This window comes from Vulpes vulpes, chromosome 7, assembly GCF_048418805.1.
Source record: "Vulpes vulpes isolate BD-2025 chromosome 7, VulVul3, whole genome shotgun sequence".
NCBI classification, from domain to species: domain Eukaryota; kingdom Metazoa; phylum Chordata; class Mammalia; order Carnivora; family Canidae; genus Vulpes; species Vulpes vulpes.
The window spans coordinates 343146-362994 of NC_132786.1; the positions used below are offsets into that span (position 1 = coordinate 343146).

The 19849-nt window shown below is 60.7% G+C and overlaps 2 protein-coding genes across 6 annotated transcripts in view; both read left to right on the forward strand.

Moving 5' to 3' along the window:
• Positions 1 to 101: 101 nt before the first annotated feature.
• On the forward strand, positions 102 to 11416 carry HUS1 (HUS1 checkpoint clamp component). 4 transcript variants are annotated; one of them, XM_072762758.1, is made up of 9 exons: positions 102 to 267; positions 1141 to 1268; positions 1352 to 1528; positions 2666 to 2773; positions 3871 to 3945; positions 8052 to 8151; positions 9400 to 9519; positions 10061 to 10174; positions 11179 to 11416. In XM_072762758.1, exons 1-9 carry the CDS (start codon positions 216 to 218, stop codon positions 11259 to 11261), a joined length of 957 nt encoding a protein of 318 aa, XP_072618859.1. In that variant the 5' UTR covers positions 102 to 215; the 3' UTR covers positions 11262 to 11416. The 4 variants fall into 4 exon arrangements, 3 of the variants coding, with proteins under 3 accessions (XP_072618859.1, XP_072618861.1, XP_072618860.1); XR_012002397.1 differs by lacking the exon at positions 10061 to 10174 and having other exon boundaries at positions 9315 to 9519; XM_072762760.1 differs by lacking the exon at positions 10061 to 10174 and having other exon boundaries at positions 103 to 267; positions 1141 to 1241.
• PKD1L1 (polycystin 1 like 1, transient receptor potential channel interacting) overlaps positions 11292 to 19849 on the forward strand; it is a 95477-nt gene continuing 86919 nt past the window's right edge. Inside the window, exons 1-2 of one of the 2 annotated variants that reach the window (XM_072762757.1) lie at positions 11292 to 11328; positions 11452 to 11495. The gene's annotated coding sequence lies outside the window, so the exon portion shown is untranslated. Of the gene's footprint in view, positions 11329 to 11443; positions 11496 to 19849 lie in introns of those variants that run through there. The other variant, XM_072762756.1, reaches the window with a different exon arrangement.

The window sequence follows — 19849 nt, forward strand, 5'->3', positions numbered from 1 at the left end:
CCCCGGGTGTGACCCCCCCCATCCCCGCCTCCCCCGGATGTGTCTCCGGAGCCCCGCCCCCGGATGTGACCCCCTGTAGCCCCGCCCCCGGATGTGACTCCCGTAGCCCGCCCCGCGGTGCGCCGACGCCCTCCCCGCGGCGCGGCGCGGTGTCCCGCGGTCGGCTGCAGGGACGTGGGGAGCGCCCACCGGCCCCGGGCGGCGCGGGTCCCGCCATGAAGTTTCGGGCCAAGATCGTGGACGCGGCCTGTCTGAACCACTTCACCCGTGAGCGGCGGCGGGGACGGCGCGGGGGCGGGGGCGGGGCCGGGGGATGCCGGGGCCTGGGGCGATGGGGAGAAGGGCGTAGGGCAGAGGGTCACGGCGGGGCGGGCAGGTGATGGGCCCCCGGGAACGTGGGGGAAGGTGGGCTGGAGGCCGGTGGGGCCCGCGGGCCGAGCCGGCGCCCAGGACCGTCGGGGAAGTTGCCTTGGGTCAGACGAGCGTGGGTGGGGGGCCCTGGGCTCGCCCGGCCCAGCCTGCAGCCCTGTGGCCCAGCATGACAGTGAGGCCCGCGCCGCCGCCCCGTCCCCGCCCAGTCCCCATCCCGTCCCCGCCCCGTCCGCGTCCCGTCCTGGTCCCCATCCCCGTCCCCGCCCCCCGTCCCCATCCCCGTCCCCGCCCCCCGTCCCCGTCCCCGCCCCATCCCCGTCCGCGTCCCGTCCCCATCCCCGTCCGCGTCCCGTTTCCCCATCCCCGCCCCGTCCCCCTCCCTGTCCCCGTCCCGTCCCATCCCGTCCCCTCCCCTCCTTGTCCGTCTCCATCCCCGTCCCCGTCCCCGCCCCGTCCCCGTCCCCGCCCCGTCCCCATCCCCGCCCCGTCCCCCTCCCTGTCCCCGTCCCCGCCCCGTCCCCATCCCGTCCCCGCCCCGCCCCGTCCGCGTCCCTGTCCCGTCCCCGCCCCCCTCCCCGTCCCCCTCCCTGTCCCCGTCCCGTCCCCTCCCCTCCTCCTCCGTCTCGTCCCTGCCCCGTCCCCGCCCCGTCCCCGTCCCTGTCCCCATCCCTGTCCCCCCGCACGGCACCACGTGCTCCCTGGGCGCCGCACCAGGTCCCTTCGCACCAGCGTCCTGAAGCAGCTGCCCTGCGCCCTCGCTCCCCGCAGGGGTCAGTACCATGATCGCCAAGCTGGCCAAGACCTGCACGCTGCGCATCAGCCCGGAGAAGCTGAACTTCGTGCTGTCGGACAGAGTGGCCAGCGGAGGGGTGAGCATGTGGTGTGAGCTGGAGCAGGTGAGAGGAGGCGCGGGTGGCTGGGGTGCCTCCGCCGGGAGCCCTGGGAAAGGCCACAGGGTCCCCTCCTCGCCTTCCCTCAGGAGAACTTCTTCAGCGAGTTCCAGATGGAGGGCATCTCTGCGGAGAACAACGCCATCTACTTAGACCTAACCGCGGAAAATTTATCTCGAGCTTTGAAAACGGCCCAGAACGCCAGAGCCTTGAAGATCAAGCTGACTAACAAGCACTTTCCGTGCCTCACGGTCTCGATAGAGCTGGTGAGTGGGGGGCAGCGCCGAGGCGGCCCCGGCCAGGTTACCAGTGGCTGTGCATCCGGACTTTCCAGCAGCGCACGGGAAGCTAGTTGGCTTACAAAGAGGAGGGATGTGCACGCAGACACTTGCTTTCCACGGGAGTCAGGCTCCCTCGTGTGTAAGTGGTGCTGCGCCCCTGCCGCGGGCTGGGACCCTGTCTCTCCCCGTGCCAGGGCCCTCCCACCCCGCTTCCAACTGCGTGTTCCCATTACAGGTGTGGTCACCTCGTGCACAAATCGTGCTCTCTGTTTGCACCTTGGGAGGACTTCCCCGCGTCCCCTCTGACACCTTTGGGTGACCTCCCGTTCTCCCAGAATGCACACCTTTCAGTGCTGCTTCCAGAAGCCTCTGTTGCCTGGCTGTCCTCGGGACGCACACCTTGTAGGCTCTCTTGGCCCACAGGATGGGGTTGACGTGTCTTACCATGATGTCCAGAACCCTGCGCGCCTGGCCCCAGCTGTCTTAGAGCCAAATCACCGACTCCCACCGTCCACATGGTCCCCTGGAGCATCCTCTTCTTTCCCAGCTCCCAGACTTTGGGGGCCCTCGGGCTTCCATTTAGAATGTCTCCCTTTCTGGCTCCCTGAGACCCGCAGCCCAGTGCCCTTCCTCCTCGCCTTCCCTCAATGCAGCCACCTCCCTTTTTTAAAGATTATTTGTTTAGTTATTTGAGAAAACACATGTTTGCAGCATGGGTGCACCTGAGCAGTGGGGGAGGAGGAGAGGTGGAGGGAGAGGCAGACCCCCGCCGAGCAGGGAGCCCCACTCGGGGCTCCATCCCAGGACCCCAAGATCATGGCCTGAGCTACAGGCAGATGCTTCACCAACTGAGCCCCGGATGCCCCTGTGGGTGTTGGTTTTCTTGCTCATTGACCCACCTGTGCCCCTGGAACTTGGGGACCCTGTGTTACTTCCCACACATCTAACCTGTTACAGGATTAAGAGCCAGACAGGCCTGCACTAAATATCTGGTGAATGTGCTTTGGTGAACAAACTGAGGCCGTTCCACTTAGATCTGGATACCCATTTCCATTTATCCTTCAGTTATTCTGTTTTTTTAATTCACGCTATGAGAATATGTTTGAACTTTTCTCTTGACAGTTATCTGTGTCGAGCAGCAGTCGCGTGGTGACCCACGACATCCCCGTCAAGGTTATTCCTAGAAAGCTGTGGAAGGATTTGCAAGAACCTACCATTCCAGACTCCGATGTGAGTGATGCCAGTTGTCTTTCGCTCGTGACGTGTTCAGTGCTGTGATTCCAGTTCCCTGATTTCAGTTACGGTCTTGTAGTTTATTTTATTTAAAAATCATACAGTACCTGAGAGGAAATGCTAGTCATTTTTAAAGGATACTTCAGGAAAAGAATTGCAGTAATTGCCTTTTGTGGGTTACGTAAAATATCTAAAGATATCGCTGCACGTGGCGGAAACACCACACAAGACACACGGAGAGAGAAGTGCTTGGGTCGTAGTGCTGGAGTCAAAAACTAACTTAACGGGGCACTTGGGGGGACAGATCTGTGGGGAGCGCTGTCCAGGATGTGTATAAGAGCCAGTCTTGCCGGGGGGCCTCCCAGAGCCCCCGAGAGTCAGGGCGGTGCCATAGAGTCCTCCGCCTCTTGCTCACAATTTCTGGAAAGAGAAGTGTTGACAGAGACTGGGGAGACCGTTTACTCCTGCTGGCAGGTCCCTGCAGGGACCGCACCGTCTTAGGCACTGGTCAGAGCCCGGGCTGAGGGCTGGAGCCAGGCTCCCTCGCAGGGTTTATCCGTGTGGGGTGGAGCCAGCGTGTGGCTGTGGCCCCGCAAGGCAGAGGATGGTGCTGCATCATCCCGCCGGCCGTGCAGGGGCATCTTGGCTAAAGGGCTGCCGGCCTGGCCCCAGGCGGATGCCCACAGGGACGCCGTCGCCCAAGTGACCAGAGGCAGGAGGAGGTAGCAGGGTGGTAAAGTTGTTTTTCTTTTCATATTTTTGTGTTTTAAAGATTTTACTTATTCATGAGAGACACACAGAGAGAGGCAGAGACCCAGGCAGAGGGAGAAGCAGCCTCCATGCAGGGAGCCCGACGCGGGACTCGATCCTGGGACCCTGGGGTCCCGCCTTGAGCCAACGGTAGATGCTCAACCACTGAGCCACCCAGGCGTCCTTTCTTTTTGTGTTTTTAAAGGAACTTTATTCAGACAACTAGAGAACGGGCCTTGAGAGCTGCTAAGCACACACGCATCGCAGACGGGTAGTGAGCCCCTGTCACTACCTGACCGTGCTCGTGTTTCTAACACCTTCGATGTTCCTCGTTGATTTTGTAGGTTAGTATTTACTTACCAGTCTTGAAGACGATGAAGAGCATCGTGGAAAAAATGAAGAACATCAGCAATCACCTTGTAAGTGGTGACTTCTTCAGAAAACGGCATTTCACATATCTTACAAGTATTTGGTTTGTACGCTTACAAGCGTACCCTGGGAGAAGGCCGTGCCTACTGGAGGTGTGGATGCCTTCACGCCCCGCCCTGTGGTGTCCGGGCTCCCCGGAGACCTGGCCTGGGTGCAGAGCCAGCACTTTCACAGCTGCCAGCAGAATCCTGTTCTGGGGCTTCTCTGCTGCCTCCCCTCGGGGAGAGCATCCACCGTGGCCCTCGTCCCATGTATTTGCATCTGTGGCCTCGTGAGGATGTGTTTAGCGGTTTTGGGCCTTCTTTCCTGTGTTGGACACAACGTTCCATGTTTCATCTGCTAACACGTGTTTGTTTAAGGAGTCACTGGGCTGGCCGTGAATGGAGGGTCCTGTCCACTTAGCCTGGGACGAGGCTACCCCCAAATGTCTGCGTTTTCTTGTGGCTGCTTTCACGTGGATCCAGTTGTCAGGCTGGGAGCTTCCTCTGGGGCAACTCTGGGCACCCCCAAGAGGCTCTGAGGGGCTCCATGAGGAACATGGGGGGACAGGCAGGGCAGTTAATCCAGGGCTCTGAGTGTTCTTTTGGTTCAGTGGAAATGACTCAGCACAGGGGCCCAGAGCCATCAGAGATGTTTTTCTCTCTCTGGAATGTTTAAAAACAGATTTCATGCCGTGGCTGCTACAGTCTGGAACTCTTGCTGGGAAGTATTCTGGAGTGGCCAGGCACACAGCTCAGTGAGCTTGACCAGAAGTCTGCGTCTGAAGGGGGAGAGAGGGAAAGGAGGGGGCTCAGCCTGCGCAGATCCCCCTCCAGGAGGTGCTGACACCCAGGCTGAGCCCCCTGGTCTTTCCCTACCTCCTGCAGGGTGGGGTGGGGCCCGTGCGGCCGTGCTTGGGGTCCCAGGCAGGAGCAGGGAGGCCTGCAGGGAGGGCCAGCTGACGTTCTGGTTCAGGAGGTGTGGGTTGGGGTCTGGGACCAAGTCCCGATGCGCAGCCTGGTGTGCCTGCTGCCTGGCCTGGCACCACCTGCAGTGGCCGAGGTGAGAGCCCCGTCCTGCTCCGCCTGCCCTTAGCTCAGAAGCTGCACTTGCACTCGTCAGCTTTGTGGTTAAGGCAGGGGTGATGGTATCGTGACGCTGTGGCAAGGGGGGGTCCTCGGGCCATGTGGGCCTGGGGCCCCTCCTGGCCGCACCATGCAGCCCATTGGCCTCGTGCCGGGTATCCCCCGAGGTGAGCAGGACGGCACGTCTTCATGGGAGCTTTGCTGCTCTGTGTGTGCAGAGAGACGCTTCCTGCTGGCCGCCCAGCGCACTGGGTCACGCTTAGAAGCGGTAGGGGACGGTCACTGGCGAAATCACAGAGAAGTAAGGGCTTTCCCAGCCCCGTGAGAAATAGAGTAACGTTGGAGCGGTTGATGTTCCCGAGGATGGTCACAGCCAGCCTTCGGTGGCCCGCGCTCAGAGGACTAGGCCTTTGTCCCTCTGTCCCTGAATTTTGGTGGCCACTGCACTCCAGACCCTGCTGGTGCCCCAGTGGGCAGGCTCGTGTGCGATCACTTCGGTTTAGGATCAGAAGAAAGCTTAGGAGAGCCTGGCAGGCTGCTTTCCTGAATGAAATCTTGATATGAAACCACTTCAAAGGCAGTGAGAACCTGCAGGTTGTTTTATGTTATTTTGCTCAGGTTCTGTGCTGGATTCCAGGAGGATGGGCTCAGAAACGCGACAGCATGTGTCTGGGTTCACATGGAGAGTTGACAGCAAGAACTTAACATTCGAGGGCATGTTTCCAAGATTATGCAACAGTCCGATCTTTGGAGGACTGTTTCCTATTCAATTTCAAGTCATCAGAGGCGCCTGGGACGCTCGGAGCCTGTGGGTCCTTGCCTGGCTTCTGCGCCTCTCCTGCTCATGGTCTCAGGCTTGTGAGTTCAAGCCCCACGTCGGGGGTAGAGATGACCTAGAAATAAAATCTTAAGCAACAAACTCCAGATAAGCGCTCAGTCAAGTTCAGAGAGGTTTTTAATTTTGTTTCTAGAATGAGAAATACTTGAGTTCACAGGTATTAAGGGACAGGAATGAGGAATATTAGACCGTGCTTGCTGCGTACAGACGCGGCTGCCCGAGCCCAGAGCCTTGCGGGCCGAGTCCCCCCCGCTCCCCGCAGGTCTCAGGTTTCCCACCAGCTCTGGGTTTGGTGGGTAACCAAAACTGCCGACTTGCAAACGGCTCTGTGGATTCCCGAAGAACTCCAGCTTTAGAGGGGGGCAGGTGCCGACCCCTGGGAGAGAGGCTGCATGCCACGGCGGGTCCGCGAGGCCGTGGGCTATACGGCGGCACACGCATCTTTCTGTGAACCTCACTGGTGGGTTTAGTCCCGTTACCCAAGCGTGCTGGTTGGTGGTGGAGGCTGCAGCTGGAAAGGAGAGCTGTCTGTGACCTTGGAAGTGGCGTAGGCTGGGAGACTGGGAGGCGGGTTCTGGGGATTGGCCGGGGCCTGTCCCCCAGCACAGGTCACCAAGCCACTCTGCTGGCAGTGCAGACGGAAATGTCGCATTTCCAGACCTTTCGAAATTTGGAAATCTCACTTCCCAACCTTGAGTCTGGTTTTTACCCTTTTTTTTTTCTTTTAGTCTGATAAAGAACTTATTTATTTGACAGGGAGAGTACATGCACACACATGCACACACACGCACAAGCAGGGGGACGGGCAGGTGGAGGGAGAAGCAGCCCCCCTCTGCACAGGGAGCCCGACACGGGGTTCGATCCCAGGATCCCGAGATCATGGCCTGAGCCGATGGCGGAGGCTTCACCCACTGAACCCCCCGGGCACTCCTGAGCTTGGTTTTTAAAAACGGGTTATGTTCCCAGGAGATTCTCAAAGTTTTGTAGTTATGTTGCATTTGTAGTTAGAACACAGGTTTGACCGCTTAGAAAATACGGCTGTGGACAAGCTTCTTCTGATTTCCACATGCCCCTCCCGTTTGTAGCAGTTGAGGGTGTCCCCGTTGTCAGCACGGAAACGCTCCCATAGGACTCTGCTCCCACTTTCCTCTGTAAGTGGCGCGGGTGTTGCTTGCGCTGTACGGGGGCAGCAGACTGCCTGTGGTCCCGTCGAGCCGCCTCCCAGAGGGTCGCTTGGGACAGAAGGCCTGGGAGTCGTGTTGCTCGGCGTTCCCGCCACCCTGGCCTGTACCGCGTGCTCTCCAGGGCGGGCTGGCTTCCGCTCTGATTGAGTCACTGCGAGGAGTGGCTTTCGCGGTGGGGACAGGCGTGGCGAGGGGCCTTCTCTGGAGCCTGCCGTGGGCCGCTCTGGCCGGCCTTCCTCTGTGCGGGCAGCGTCCCCCGCAGGTGGATGCAGGTGCGTCCCCTCCCCATTTCCAGGGCTCCCGGGGACCGCTGGGCCCTCGTGTGCTGCCTGGGGCTCCGTGTTGCTGCTGGGCACCGTGCCATCCCGTGTCCTCCCCCGCCGTCTCCACCAGCGACCCAGCCCCAACTCGGGCTCTGCTGTCTCCCTTCTGTTCCCGGCGGTTTGTCCTCGCGGAGCTGGACGCGGTTGCTTGGACCCTGCATCTCCGAGCGCTCTTGCCACCGTGCTGGCTGTCTTCGCTGAAGATCTCACTTTGGGGCTTGACCACAGTCCTTTGAGGAATCCCCTAGAGCACGGGTTCTCATTTTCGGCATGGGAGTGGGACCCAGATGGTTTTGAGGTCCAGGGCTTAGGGCTCTGTCCTGCTGTGACCACGGCACGTCACAGCACGCCGCCTCCACGGCAGCCCTTCCGCTATCCCTTCTCGCTCTTTGTCCTCCCCTCCTGGCAACCCCCCATCCCGTTCCACTCCCCTTTTGCTTCGCCCCCGTGGCTTCCTGTCCGCGCGGGCACCTGCCAAGATCCTGGGGCCAGGCTGCTGCCGCCTCTCCCCGGTCTCTGCTCTGACGGGCCCTCCTGCGGGGGCTGCGGGGTGTCGGGTGGGCCTCCCTCCCCGAGGGGGCTGTGGCTGGCGGCCGCTGTGTTGCCTGGTTTAGCAGGAGCTGATCTCCTTTCTCCCCCTTTTGTTTCCTTCTTCTTTTTTAAGACTGTAAAATACTCCATTTGCAGATCATGGAAGCAAACCTCAGTGGAGAGTTGAACTTGAAAATAGAAACAGAACTAGTGTGCATCACAACTCACTTCAAAGACCTTGGGAACCCTCCGCCCGGTACGTGTTGCCAGGGGTCGTGTTGTGTGTGGAACACGTGGTTTCGGGGGGCACAGCTTGCTCAGATCTCTGCCTGCAGAACGGGAGAAATGCAGCCGATGGGGTCTCAGGCTTGGGGAAGCTCAGCCGCCTCGGCCTGAGGAGCAGCGCCTGCTGGTCCCTGGGGCCCTAGGGGCCCGTGTCTGCCCATTTCTGCCCTGGAATAGCGACACCGGGTAGACAGGGTTCACCTCCTGCCGCTGCAGTCCCTAGTATGTATGGACTAGGTTAGCACATATCAGCTTTCTTAGCCTGACCTGATGTTTCATCCCCTATGCGGTGTCGGGACACCACAGGACCAGTTCAGTTGCGGCAAGTGACAGGATGACGGGGCGCTGGGGGAGAGAGGGCCCAGTGGTGCCTACAGAGCTCCTGGGGCACACAGAGCGGGTGCTGGAGCGGGCGCCACACGGGGCCCTGGGACGTCCACTGATGATGTGGAAACTGGATCGATCCCGGGTGTGTTTTGTTCTTTCTCTAAAGTTTTAAAAGTATTTTATTTATTTGAGCAAGAGCTGAGTCGGGGAGAGGCAGAGGGAGAAGCACGCTCACCGCTGAGCAGGGAGCCAGATACATGGCTCGATCCCAGGACCCTGAGGTCATGACCTGAGCCGAAGGCAGGTGCTCAACCACTGAGCCCCTGGGGCCCCCTCCAATGTTCTCAACCGTGTGATAGGCCCCCCAGTGCTACAGTTAGGGTGTGTCAGTGCACGTCGCGTTGAGAGGTGCATCCGGGGGTCCACTCTACAGCGAAGCATGTGCTGATCCAGCCGTGGGAGGTCCACCTGGTGAGGCTTTGCTGACAGCCGTGTGAAATGAGTGCCTTCCGTGTTACTCGTCTTCTTTATTTTAATGTGTTACAACAAGGGTGTGTGATGCTTGGCCAGACGGGGAAGGACCGTTTCTTCCCCCTCGTTCCCAAGGAGGAGCAGTCACACGTGAGCTGTGTGGTCCCGCTCCTCAGCGTGTGGCAGGGGGCTAGCAGGGACCGTTTCCTTGGACCAAAATGGGGAGAGTGGGTCATATTTCAGGTAGAGTCCCTGGGAGTTTGCACAGTGTTTTAGAGGGAAGGCCTCGGTAGCTGCTTGCTGAGCCACGGCTGTGTTCGCACTTTGTATTTCCAGGCTGTGCCAGCCAGTGGCAACGGGAATCGTCCGTTTAAGTCCCCACGCTTCCCGGTCACCTCCCACACTGTCCGTGTCATTGTAGCTTCTGAAGACGCGTCTCAGGAGAGACCCCCCGAGCAGATGGCTGAAGTGCACGTAGACATCCGGAAGCTCCTGCAGTTCCTCGCTGGACAGCAAGTGAACCCTACGAGGGCTGTGTGCAGTGAGTGTGTGTGTGGATCGTTGTCCACGTTTCAGATCCCATAATCAGAGGCAGGCCCGTGACGGTACGCGGTCTCCTCAGTGCAGACACAGCTCAGCCATAGGGACCCGGTGTTCTCAGGCAGGTGGGTGTTTGGGGTTTCCTGGATTTAGCAGCACCTGGTGGCCTGCAGCATCGCTGGCTTGGCACGGGGCTGTGTGGGTCTGTATCCGGGGAGGCTTCCAGACAACAGGTGCTGATCGTCCAGTCTGACCTGCTGAGAGGAGCCCCTGACCCCGTCAAGTGGGCTTGGCCCCAGCTCCCCTGCTCTGCCTCTGTTGCCTTCGTGGGTCGAACCCTGAGCGTTGCCTACAGTTGTCCCCTACCTGGCCGTTTGCCTCCTGTCCCGATCTTTGCCTGTGGGCCCTGGATCGCGGTCGGCCCTGTCTTCCTCAGTTTGCACCCCCTCCCGCCTCTCAGGAGTTATTGGCTACACAGGAGGAAGGGCTTGCTCGCCCTGAGCTTTCCACGGCTCTTTCTGTCTCCTTGCCGCTCCGATCAGGGCAACTGAAAGGGAGCCACACCTTCCACAGAGGAGCCGGCAGGCTGAGCGCCCGGCCACCTTGGAGCGGCGCTCAGGACGGCCCAGGAGCACACCTGACGGGAACAGAAAATTGTAGGTGGCTGTGCCTGCCAAGGAGGAGCAGCCCCATAGAAGGAGACACCCAGTGAAGCAGATCACGGGAGGGCAGTGAGCATGTCCACTAGATGGGGCGATGGGGCACGGCGACCGAGGGCCAGGGTTATGGTTGCAGATGCTGGAATGGCCGGATCCTGGGGTGGGTACCAGGGTCTGCGTGCGCTGCATCCTGAGAGCCCTTGGCCTGGCCTGTTACGGGTTCTAGGGCTGAGGGTGGGAGCTGCGTCTCGGTGTGGGGTCGGCCCAGGCTTCAGCCAGCCCTCCCGTCTGCTGACAGTCTCCGCACAGGCTCTGGGTGGCGCCATTGCAACCCGGCCGTGCCCTGTGTAGAGTGGAAGCCCAGGGGGGGGTGGGCATTGCCCTTGAGTTCCCCCTCGTGGCCCGCTCAGGACAGCGGGCCTGTGGGTTCTACGCCAGGCGGCCAGCTGAGCGGCTTGAGCCCTCAGAAAGGTGACTGGGGTCCCCAGAGGTCAGCGATGAGCCAGGGATTGTGACACAGTACGACTTGGATTTCTCCTACCCTTTGCTTGATCTTTCAAACCAGCTTTTCTGCCTGTGGTTTCTGGCCCGGGGTGGCGTCCTGCAGCATCCCACTCCTCTGCCCCACACCCTGGGTCTCCACCTGCCCCACCCACGGCCCCTGTGACTGGTCCCTCTGCAGCCTGGCACTTATCCTGGCCTACCCTCGTGGGCTCCATGGGGTCCCCTCGCCTGCCCTCGCGCCCCTGCACCACTCCCACCCCTGCCTGTGCTGGCTGTGGCCCTGCCGTCACCACTGCCCCTCGCTAGGGCCTCTCGCGGCCATTGAAGCGAGCGAGGCTCCCAAGAAATGTGCCCCTCGCCCTGTGTGCGCCGCCTGACCTGGGCTTCAGTGCGACGTGCACCCCTCCTGTGCCCCGTCCTCCACTGCAGCCTGTCCCCAGGGAGGTGGGCCGCAGCGCCGGGGCTCTTGGCAGTGACAGGGTTTCTTCTCTCCTCAGACCTCGTCAGTAACAAGATTGTCCACTTTGATTTGCTCCACGAGGACGTTTCCCTGCAGTACTTCATCCCGGCCCTCTCATAGACCGGTCCCCGCCCGGGAGCTCGGGGCCGCGCCGTGCTGGCCGTGGGCCACGTGTAGAGCCATGCAAGTCTGTGCATTTCACTTCTCCTTCAGAAATTTTCTGGCTAAAAGTTGGGTTAACGAAAGACAGTTGGATAAACATACTCTACATTTTATTCTCCTTTGTTCTCGTGTCTGTTTTGTTGTCAAGATGTGGAAAATGAGGAAAAGAGACTGTGTTTATCCAGACTTCAGGTAGGTTTAGGCTTCTACACCCCGCCCTCCCCTGGCTCTGTCCTCGGAGCCTGATAACCGGCCGGGGCAGCCCTGTGGCCTCCTCAGTCACACGGGTGTCCAGCTGTAGCACGCGGAGCCCCCTGGCCCTGCTTCCCCCCCAACGCTGCCCCATCTGATCCCGCTGTGGGGAGGCCGCTGCCCGGGGACAGGACGCCGTGACGGGTCTTAACTGGCATGTCAAGGCCGAGAAGTGAGGTGCGGGGTTAGGGTAAGCGGAAGAAGAATCTGCAACCTTGAGCAGTTGTCTTCCGGCCACTTGAGCGCGTTGGAGCGCGTGGTAAGACCCAGGGTCGCGAGTGCTGTTTCTGATGCTTGTCAGTGAGCGTTTGCGTGGGACGTAGCATTTGTTAAAGCAACTCTTTGTTTTTTTTTAAGATTATTTATTTAATTATTCAGAGAGAGAGAGAGGCAGAGACACAGGCAGAGGGAGAAGCAGGTTCCATGCAGGGAACCCGACGTGGGGCTCGATCCCGGGTCTCCAGGATCACACCATGGGCTGAAGGCGGCGCCAAACCGCTGAGCCACCGGGGCTGCCCTCAAGCAACTCTTTAAAGCTCATATCATTCGAGTTTTCAAGCGTCTCTTGTCTCCTTGCCGCAGTAAGACTTGGAAGTCACGATGTTCAGTGAAGCAGCCTGAAGATAGTTCATGAGCCATGAACCTTTTTTTTGCTGTGATAGTTACTGACCTGGGAAGTTGGTCACTGCTGATTATACAAATGATGTTTCGCGCAGAGTGAGTGTACAGTGCTGGTCTGTAGCACGAGGTGGTGGCGCAGTGGCTCCTGGCCGCCCCCCGTGGCCACCGCGCCTCGGCTCCTCCGGCGTCCAGCGTGTGTATTTTCGCATCCCACCTTTGGGCGTCCGGTGTTGCTGGAGGGCCTGTCCAGGCTGGAGCGGCACAGACGCTTGAGATCCTTTATTTGTCAGAGTGGATCTTGCAGTGCGCCCAGGTACACCGAGCTGGTGGCAGGGATGGCACTCGAATCCAGGCCTCTGACGCGTGATCAGTGGCCCTCTCTCCAGGCTTCGCTGTGCGTCCGGAGTAACGAATCCTACACGTTTCAGGCTCTGTGTCCACCAGTCACTTCATGAGTCTGGGAAGAGCGTCTTCATTTTAACTCTGCTATGGTCAAGTAGCTTTGCACACAGGTTCTTTTTTTTTTTTTTTTTTTTTAATTTGTATTTATTTATGATAGTCACAGAGAGAGAGAGAGAGAGAGGCAGAGACATAGGCAGAGGGAGAAGCATGCTCCATGCACCGGGAACCGACGCGGGACCCGATCCCGGGTCTCCAGGATCACGCCCTGGGCCAAAGGCAGGCGCTAAACCACTGCGCCACCCAGGGATCCCTGCACGTAGGTTCTAAAGCGTCGTAAACCCACAGGTGATTTCCTTCTGCGTGTAGAGTTGTGTTGATGGTTTTGGGGCTGGCCCAAGTCTCCGTGTGGGCAGGGCCACCCAGCTGTCTCCGGGGGTCAGGACGCGGGGGTCTGTGTCTTCCGCTCGGCAGGAGACTCGCTCTGTGGCTTTTGTCGTGTGGGGCTGGCCAGGTGCCGAGCGGCCTTCCGGTTCTCGGTGGGTGGCAGAAGGGCAGAGCTGCGCTTGGAATCGTGGCCTTTTATGGGGGTCCCGATGGGAGATCTGAAAGGAAGCCTGAGCTCTGCTGGGTTTTTTGGCTTCTCCACGTGAACCCTGAGCTGGGATGTGGATCAGGATGGGATACGGGAGAGACGTTAACCCTGCAGCCACTGCTGGGCTCTGGTTGGGTTTTTACGTGTGGAAAAGCCTTAGAAAGGGCTGTGTGCCCTTTGACCCAATACTTTTTATTATAGGGATTTACACAGATAATTAAAGGTGTTCTGTATTGTTGTACCAAAATCCCTGAAATATCCTAAATATGAATTCATAGGGGATCTGTTAAATAACCTATGGCTCGACAGCGTTTCTGCTCTCAAAGTAACGTTACAGAAACAACGTACTGACGTGGCACAGTGTTTATGATCATAACTACAGGTGGTGTGACCGGACTCCAGGTCTGAGAATAGCCACGTATGTGTGGGTGTCAGAAAAGGGTTGGGGGACGCCTGGGGGCTCTGTGGTGGAGCGCCTGCCCTCAGCCCGGGCCGTGACCCCGGGGTCCCGGGATCGAGTCCCACATTGGGTTCCGCACAGGGAGCCTGCTTCTCTCTCTCTGTGTCTCTCATGAATAGACGAAATCTTTAAAAGAAAAGAAAAAGGTTGGAAAAATATGCAGCAGCACTTAAACCTGATGACTTGTGAATGTTTCATTTTGGTCTTTGTAAACTTAAGTATTTTTTTTTTTTTTTTTTAAACTTAAGTATTTTCTAAAACTCTTCTAGTCGGTTTTGTAATGAAAAAATAAATTATTTTTTAAGGGACTGAGTAGTATGTATTATTGGAATGCAGCCCATCATCTCTGGCTGTTTGCTCACCAGAGGCCTTTAGACTTTTTACCTTGATGCATGTCCTTTCTGTATAGAAAAGTAAATTCTGACTTGTCATGTTGAGGTCCAGGAGGCCACGCGGACTTGTGCATCAGGTAGCGGCACAGCGCGGAATGATTGCTTCCCGCAATCATTGAAGGTGGGCGGGCCTGTGGTGGGGCCCAGGCTGTGGGGCCTCCCGTCCCCGATGAGCAGACGACGACCCCAGGGAGCATGGGGACGGGGGGCCCTGATCCCCACTGACTGAGCCCCGGTTCTAGCAGAGACCCCCGGAGGCCTGGGGAGACCCCGGCTCTGCACCCTTGTGCTGGGTGTAGCCCTGGGCTTAGCATCTCGGAGGCCACCTCTGTGGGATCAGGGGGAGCACAGCCCTCAGGCGCTTGGCCAGCCGGGTAGGAACCAGCCCTGGGTCTGGTCCTAGGGTGCCTGCCAGCGGCCCCCCAGGAGGGCCTGCCCGTGCTTCCCGCACGCCGTGACTACAGTCCTGCGCCCCAGCACAGGTGACCAGGACAGGCCTCTGTCCTCAGGGACTGCTTGCGTGTGAGTCGGAGGAGCAGGATGGGCGGGGAGACTGAGGGCTGGGATGGGGGCTGGGGCATCCCCTCCTGGGGGCAGACCTGTGAGGAGGTGGGGGGCCGTGCCCCCTGCTGACCTCCAGCCCCTGGCGGAAGAGCCCCCAGAGAGTGGCTCCCCCAGGCCTGGACGGGTCTCCAGAGGGTCACAATCCGGGTGACTTGGGGTGTTTTGTGGCTCCTCTGCCTCTAGGGACACGGGACCTCCCTGCATAGAGTCGGCAGTGGCTCCCCTCGTCCCCGGCCCACCTCCAGCACACGTGGTGTGAGGTTGACGTCACTTGATCTCGGCGGCCGCAAGTGGCAACGGCTTCCAAAGATGATCTTATTTCTGGGTCATGGTTTATCATTTAACTATGTCATGAGTTTTGCTTGGTGTGGATTTAAGGGGGAGACCACTCGAGGCAAAAGGACAAAGGAAGAAGGTGAGAGCCGGGCGGGTGCCCCGTGGTCCTGCGCTGCTCCCGTGGGCCAGCGTGTGTTCTGGACCCCATAGACCCCGCCCTTCCAAGACTGCCTTGGAACAGGATTAGGCAAAAGTACTTGTGATTTCCTGCTTGTGATGTATTTTTAAGAGAAAAATCAAAGTGATCACTGGAGTCTTCAGGGCTGAATGGTGACTTCTGTGATGATCTGTGTCCTGCTGGTGGGATTGCTCCCTGTGACTTTGCAGAAGGAGAGGGGAAGATGGGGGGGGGGGGGGGAGGAGGTGGAGGGAAAGGATCAGGATACCAGGAGGGAGGCCCTGTGCCCAAGTGGCCAGAGCACCCCAGGTGTTTGGGATCCCTTATGGTCCCCTATGAGGGTGTTTCAATGCTCATCTGTGGACACTCAACTTCCCTGAAGCTGAGACAGTGAGTGTTGGGACGGTTGCTCCTCCAGCAGCAGGAGTAGCTGGCGGAGGGCCGAGTGGGTGTCCCGTGCGGGTGTCCCGTGCTGGCCCTCCCCTGGGAGTGCAGGGCGCCCGCCCCGTGTCACTCCCCCACGTTACCAGGGTACCTCCCTGGCTGGAGCTACACTTGCCCCTGCGTGTTCCCACCATGTAGGAGGCGCCTTTGAGGGGAGGCTGCCCCAGGCCTTGGGGGGGAGGGAGGAGGTGGGGAGAGGTGGGGGGAGGGAGAGGGAGGGGCGGGGGAATGGGTGGGTGAGACCTGGGCTCCCCCACCCAACACGCTCACGATTGGCTGGTTGGCAAGGTGCTAAGGGCCGGGCTTGCTGTCCCCGCTGGGACACGGGACAGGCGACAGGACGGCTGTCCGCCACTGCAGGCCCATCGGAGGTGCCAGGGTTTGGGGTGTGAGCAAGAGGCCCCATGGGCGCCATCTGCGGGGGGCCGGGCTGGAGGGTGCTCATGCAAGCACTGCCTCTGCTGTGCCTGCTGCAGCCGCTTCCTGGGGGCACCTGGAACGAAGGTGAGTGCACGTCCCCCGGGATCTCCACACCTCCCTCACCTTTGCTGCAGTGTAATTACCGACCCCCACCGCTGTGATGCTCGTGCTGCGGGGCGGCGGGGGGCACCCACAGGCGGGCACTGCGCCCGGGCCGCGGGGACCTCGGGGATCAGAAGGGCACGGTAGAGCGTCCGCTGTGAACGCGGGTGCCAGCCTGCTGCGCGTGCACCCAGCTGAGCTCCGTGGGGTGCGGGGGAGCGAGGCCTGTGCTAACAGCCCAGGAAGGTGACCCCGCAGTGTCCGGCTGTTTGCCGCCGTGTGACTGATGCACGCGCCGCCGGAGGGTGTGTGCACCGTGCTGCCCTGTGCACCGGGAGTTAGATCCGAAACACGGAGTTTGTGGTTAAGAAACAAGTCTGAAGAGGTGGCGTTTGTTCATTGAAGTTTAGCAAGAACCAAGGAGGGTTGGACGGCTGCCTCAGGTGCCTTGCGTCCAGGAAGGCCCTCCCGGGGGCTCAGTCCTGGCACAGGGAAGCTGTGGGAAACGCCTCCAGGCCTGGGCGGAGCCGTCCTGGGGAGTCCTGGTGGCTCCCCTCGGGCCTCCGTGGCAGTACCAACGGGAACCACCAACCGATTCCGTCCACAGCGCCTGCACGGAAAGCAGCCTGAGAAGCTCCTCGGACACTGTCACCTCTGTGGCGTCTCTGCGTCCTCATGAGCGGCACGGTGGTGGCCCCGGGCCCACACTGACCCTGGAAACGTGGCTAACAGGAGGGAGGTGCTGGATCCACGTACCTGAATGGGTTCAAGGGGCCCCAGGTGGCCACAGCTGGCGCGAGGGACAGCACAGGGACACTGCTGCTGTGCGGGGCCCCCGCTGGCCCCCTCCTGTGTCCCAGCGTGCTGGGTTAGTCCTGTGCCTGCAGCGTCAGCCGGGGCCCCACGGGAGGAGATGGCCCTGACTGCAGGTGCCATGCCAGCTCGGGGTGGGGGGGGCTCAGAAGTGGGCCGTCACATTCGCCAGGACGGTGACCAGGGCTCTGGAGAGGGGTTTTGTTTGTCCACCCGGCGGGTGTTTGATTGCCGCGGATCCCTCCTGTGTGCACAGCTCGCGTGAAGGCCGTGACTGGTGGAGCGGAAAGTACACACTTTCCTGCTGGGAAAAGCGGGGGGCTGGGAGGCCGAGTGCGGCCCGTGTGTGCTGAGCACCGCTGAGGCCTGACCCCCCAGGGCCTCGGGGTCTGTTTACTCACCTGCACCTGGAAATCACAGGCTCAGAGCACTGCCTCAGTGGGACCTGGGGCTCCTGGGTCGTCCTCCGAGCGCCCCCACCCCGGGAATGAGCTCTGCCACAGCGTGCGGCACCCAGCACCCCCCCAGGACATGCAGCCCCCCCAGTCTACTCCCAGGGCTCACCCCAAGTGGTCTAGTCTCCTGGGCGAAACAGAGTAAAACTAACTCTTGTAAAATCCCAATTCAATTAGAACGTGGACATAATTAAGGGAACTGATAAAGATTAAGAAAAAAAAAAGAGAGACTTTTGCCCTGGGAGGACTCGGACCAGCCCTGGGAAGGGGGGTGCGCAGCTGAGGCGCACAGGGGTGCAGGGGGCGCAGGGCAGGGCGGTGCCGAGGTTCCCCGTGGAGCGTGGGGCAGGAGCGCAGGCCTCATTCCAGTCGCCCCTCTGCACACCCGTGTGCGTCGTGCTGGGCCCCGCGGCCCTGGGAGCTCCGCAGTCCATGCGCCCTGCCCCGGGCCCAGGTTCGCGGAGGTGGCCACCCGGGGCCTGCGTGTGCCCCGCATCCTAGGGGCCTGTGCAGGACAGGCCGCCCCTGCCCCTCCTCACACCTGGCCTCTCCTGAAAGTGCACGTGACCCCACTGTCGCACCTGCCGCCCCCCAGGGCGCTTCAAGGGTGAAGGGGATCCCTGTCCTCAGCCGGAGCTCACCAGGAGCAGGCTGGGCCTCGGCTCCCTGAGCCTGTCTTGTTACCACCTGTTTACGGGAGCAGCTGGTTCTGGGGGCCAGTTCCTCGCTGTGTCCCCACGCTGCCCGCTGCGGCCATCACCTGGTTTTCTGGCTGTTGTTATCACCTCGCTCTGCGTTGATCCCAAATAGCTCCCGGCAGCTCCCGGAACCTTGCCGTTGGCACTTGGTGGTCCCTGTGTCACTCTGTGGGACCACCTCTTTGTCCCCAGAAGGATGGGAAATAGGGCTTGGGGATGTCACCGTCCCTTTTTACCTACACCTCCGGATCTTGTGAGAAATTCCACCGACGCAGGGCCCCTTGGCACTAGTACCGAGCCCTGTGTCCGAAGCAGTGGAGTCACAGCCGCGGCGGCTGTCCGCGGAGGCACGGGAGGTCTCCTGGCTGTTGTGCCCACCCCAGCGCCGAGCTGGCCTTCCACTGTGTGCCTGTCCTGGGTGTGTGTGCTGGCGTGTCTGCGAGTGTGCAGAGGCGGGAGTGCCTGTGTCTGCGTGTGTGTGCGTGCTCCGTAAGTGCCTGTGTGAGCCCGCGGCGTGTGGACACGTCTGAGTCCCCCGGACCCGAGGTCCCCTTACAGCCACAGAGGCCCAGCGTCCCCGGAGGGTCTGTGCTGCATAGCCTCACCTGGGGGGTGGCGCAGGGGGAGCTGCTGCCCCTGGAGGACCTGAGCGGGGACATGCCCAGAGCACACGGTGGCAGTGGCCTCTAAGGACAAGCCCCAGGACAGAGAAGGCAGAACAGCTCCCCCTCCAGGCCTGCCAGGGGGATTCCTCTGCCCTCCCCTGCGTCTGTTCACATGGGGGTCCCCGCCCTCCCCCTGGTGCATCTGTTCACATGGGGGTCCCCGCCCTCACCCTGGTGGGTCTGTTCACAGGCGGGTCCCCACCCTACCCTGCTGGGTCTGTTCACATGGGGGGTCCCTGCCTCCCCCTGATGCATCTGTTCACATGGGGGGGGTCCCCGCCCTCCCCCTGGTGGGTCTGTTCACATGGGGCGTCGGTTCCTGACCTCCCCTGGTGGGTCTCTTCACATGGCAGGTCCCCACCCTCCCCCTGCTGGGTCTGTTCACATGTGGGTCCCTGCCCTCCCCCTGGTGGGTCTGTTCACATGGGGGTCCCCACCCTCCCCTGCTGGGTCTGTTCACATGGGGGTCCCTGCCTCCCCCTGATGCATCTGTTCACATGGGGGTCCCTGCCCTCCCCTGCTGGGTCTGTTCACATGGGGGTCCCCACCCTCCCCCGGTGCATCTGTTCACATGGGGGTCCCCGCCCTCCCCCTGATGGGTCTGTTCACATGGGGGTCTTAGCGACTTAGGTGCAGGTTTCCCTTGATGGAGCTGAGCCCCAGGTAGTGCCCCCCATACCACCTACCGTGAAGCCGTGGCCCTGAGGAGGGTGTCCTGAGTCCCTCCAGTCCTCTGCATCCCCCAGTCTCAGGGAAAGAAGAAGGTGCCGGCAGGTGTGGGGGAGCATCGGGGTCCTTCCTGGGCTCAGCTGGGCCCACCTGGCCCTGGAGAGGAAAGTCTCGTTCTTGGTGCTGGAAATACTGAGGTGCCCGTCAGCACCCCAGGGTGCACAGGAGCCCTGTCCCTCCCTGGAGTGTGAGCAGTGCCGTCCCACGGGGAGTGGGGGGCAGCTTCAGGAACACATCCTCTGGGAGCGTGACCAGAGCCGGGTGGAGGCCCCCCGGGCCGGGTGAGTCTCTCCCAGGTTTACATCCCTCTCTCTACACCCCACCCCATTGTTTGTAGGAGAAAGGGTTTTTGCCTCGTCGGGGCACCTGCACCTGCGTGGTCTGCACCCTGAGAGCACTGCTCAGGGGGGCTGCTGCCGTCACACGTCGTCCAGGTGCAGCCCTTGGTTCTGGCCTTAGATGGGGGCAGGCCTGGGGTCCCAG

Bases quoted from the DNA above. Each gene is read 5' to 3' on its own strand.
- HUS1 (XM_072762758.1), top strand. From the start codon at position 216: ATGAAGTTTCGGGCCAAGATCGTGGACGCGGCCTGTCTGAACCACTTC. The intron at 1,269-1,351 runs GTGAGAGGAGGC...GCCTTCCCTCAG, and splicing joins TGTGGTGTGAGCTGGAGCAG to GAGAACTTCTTCAGCGAGTT. The intron at 3,946-8,051 runs GTAAGTGGTGAC...CTCCATTTGCAG, and splicing joins AGAACATCAGCAATCACCTT to ATCATGGAAGCAAACCTCAG.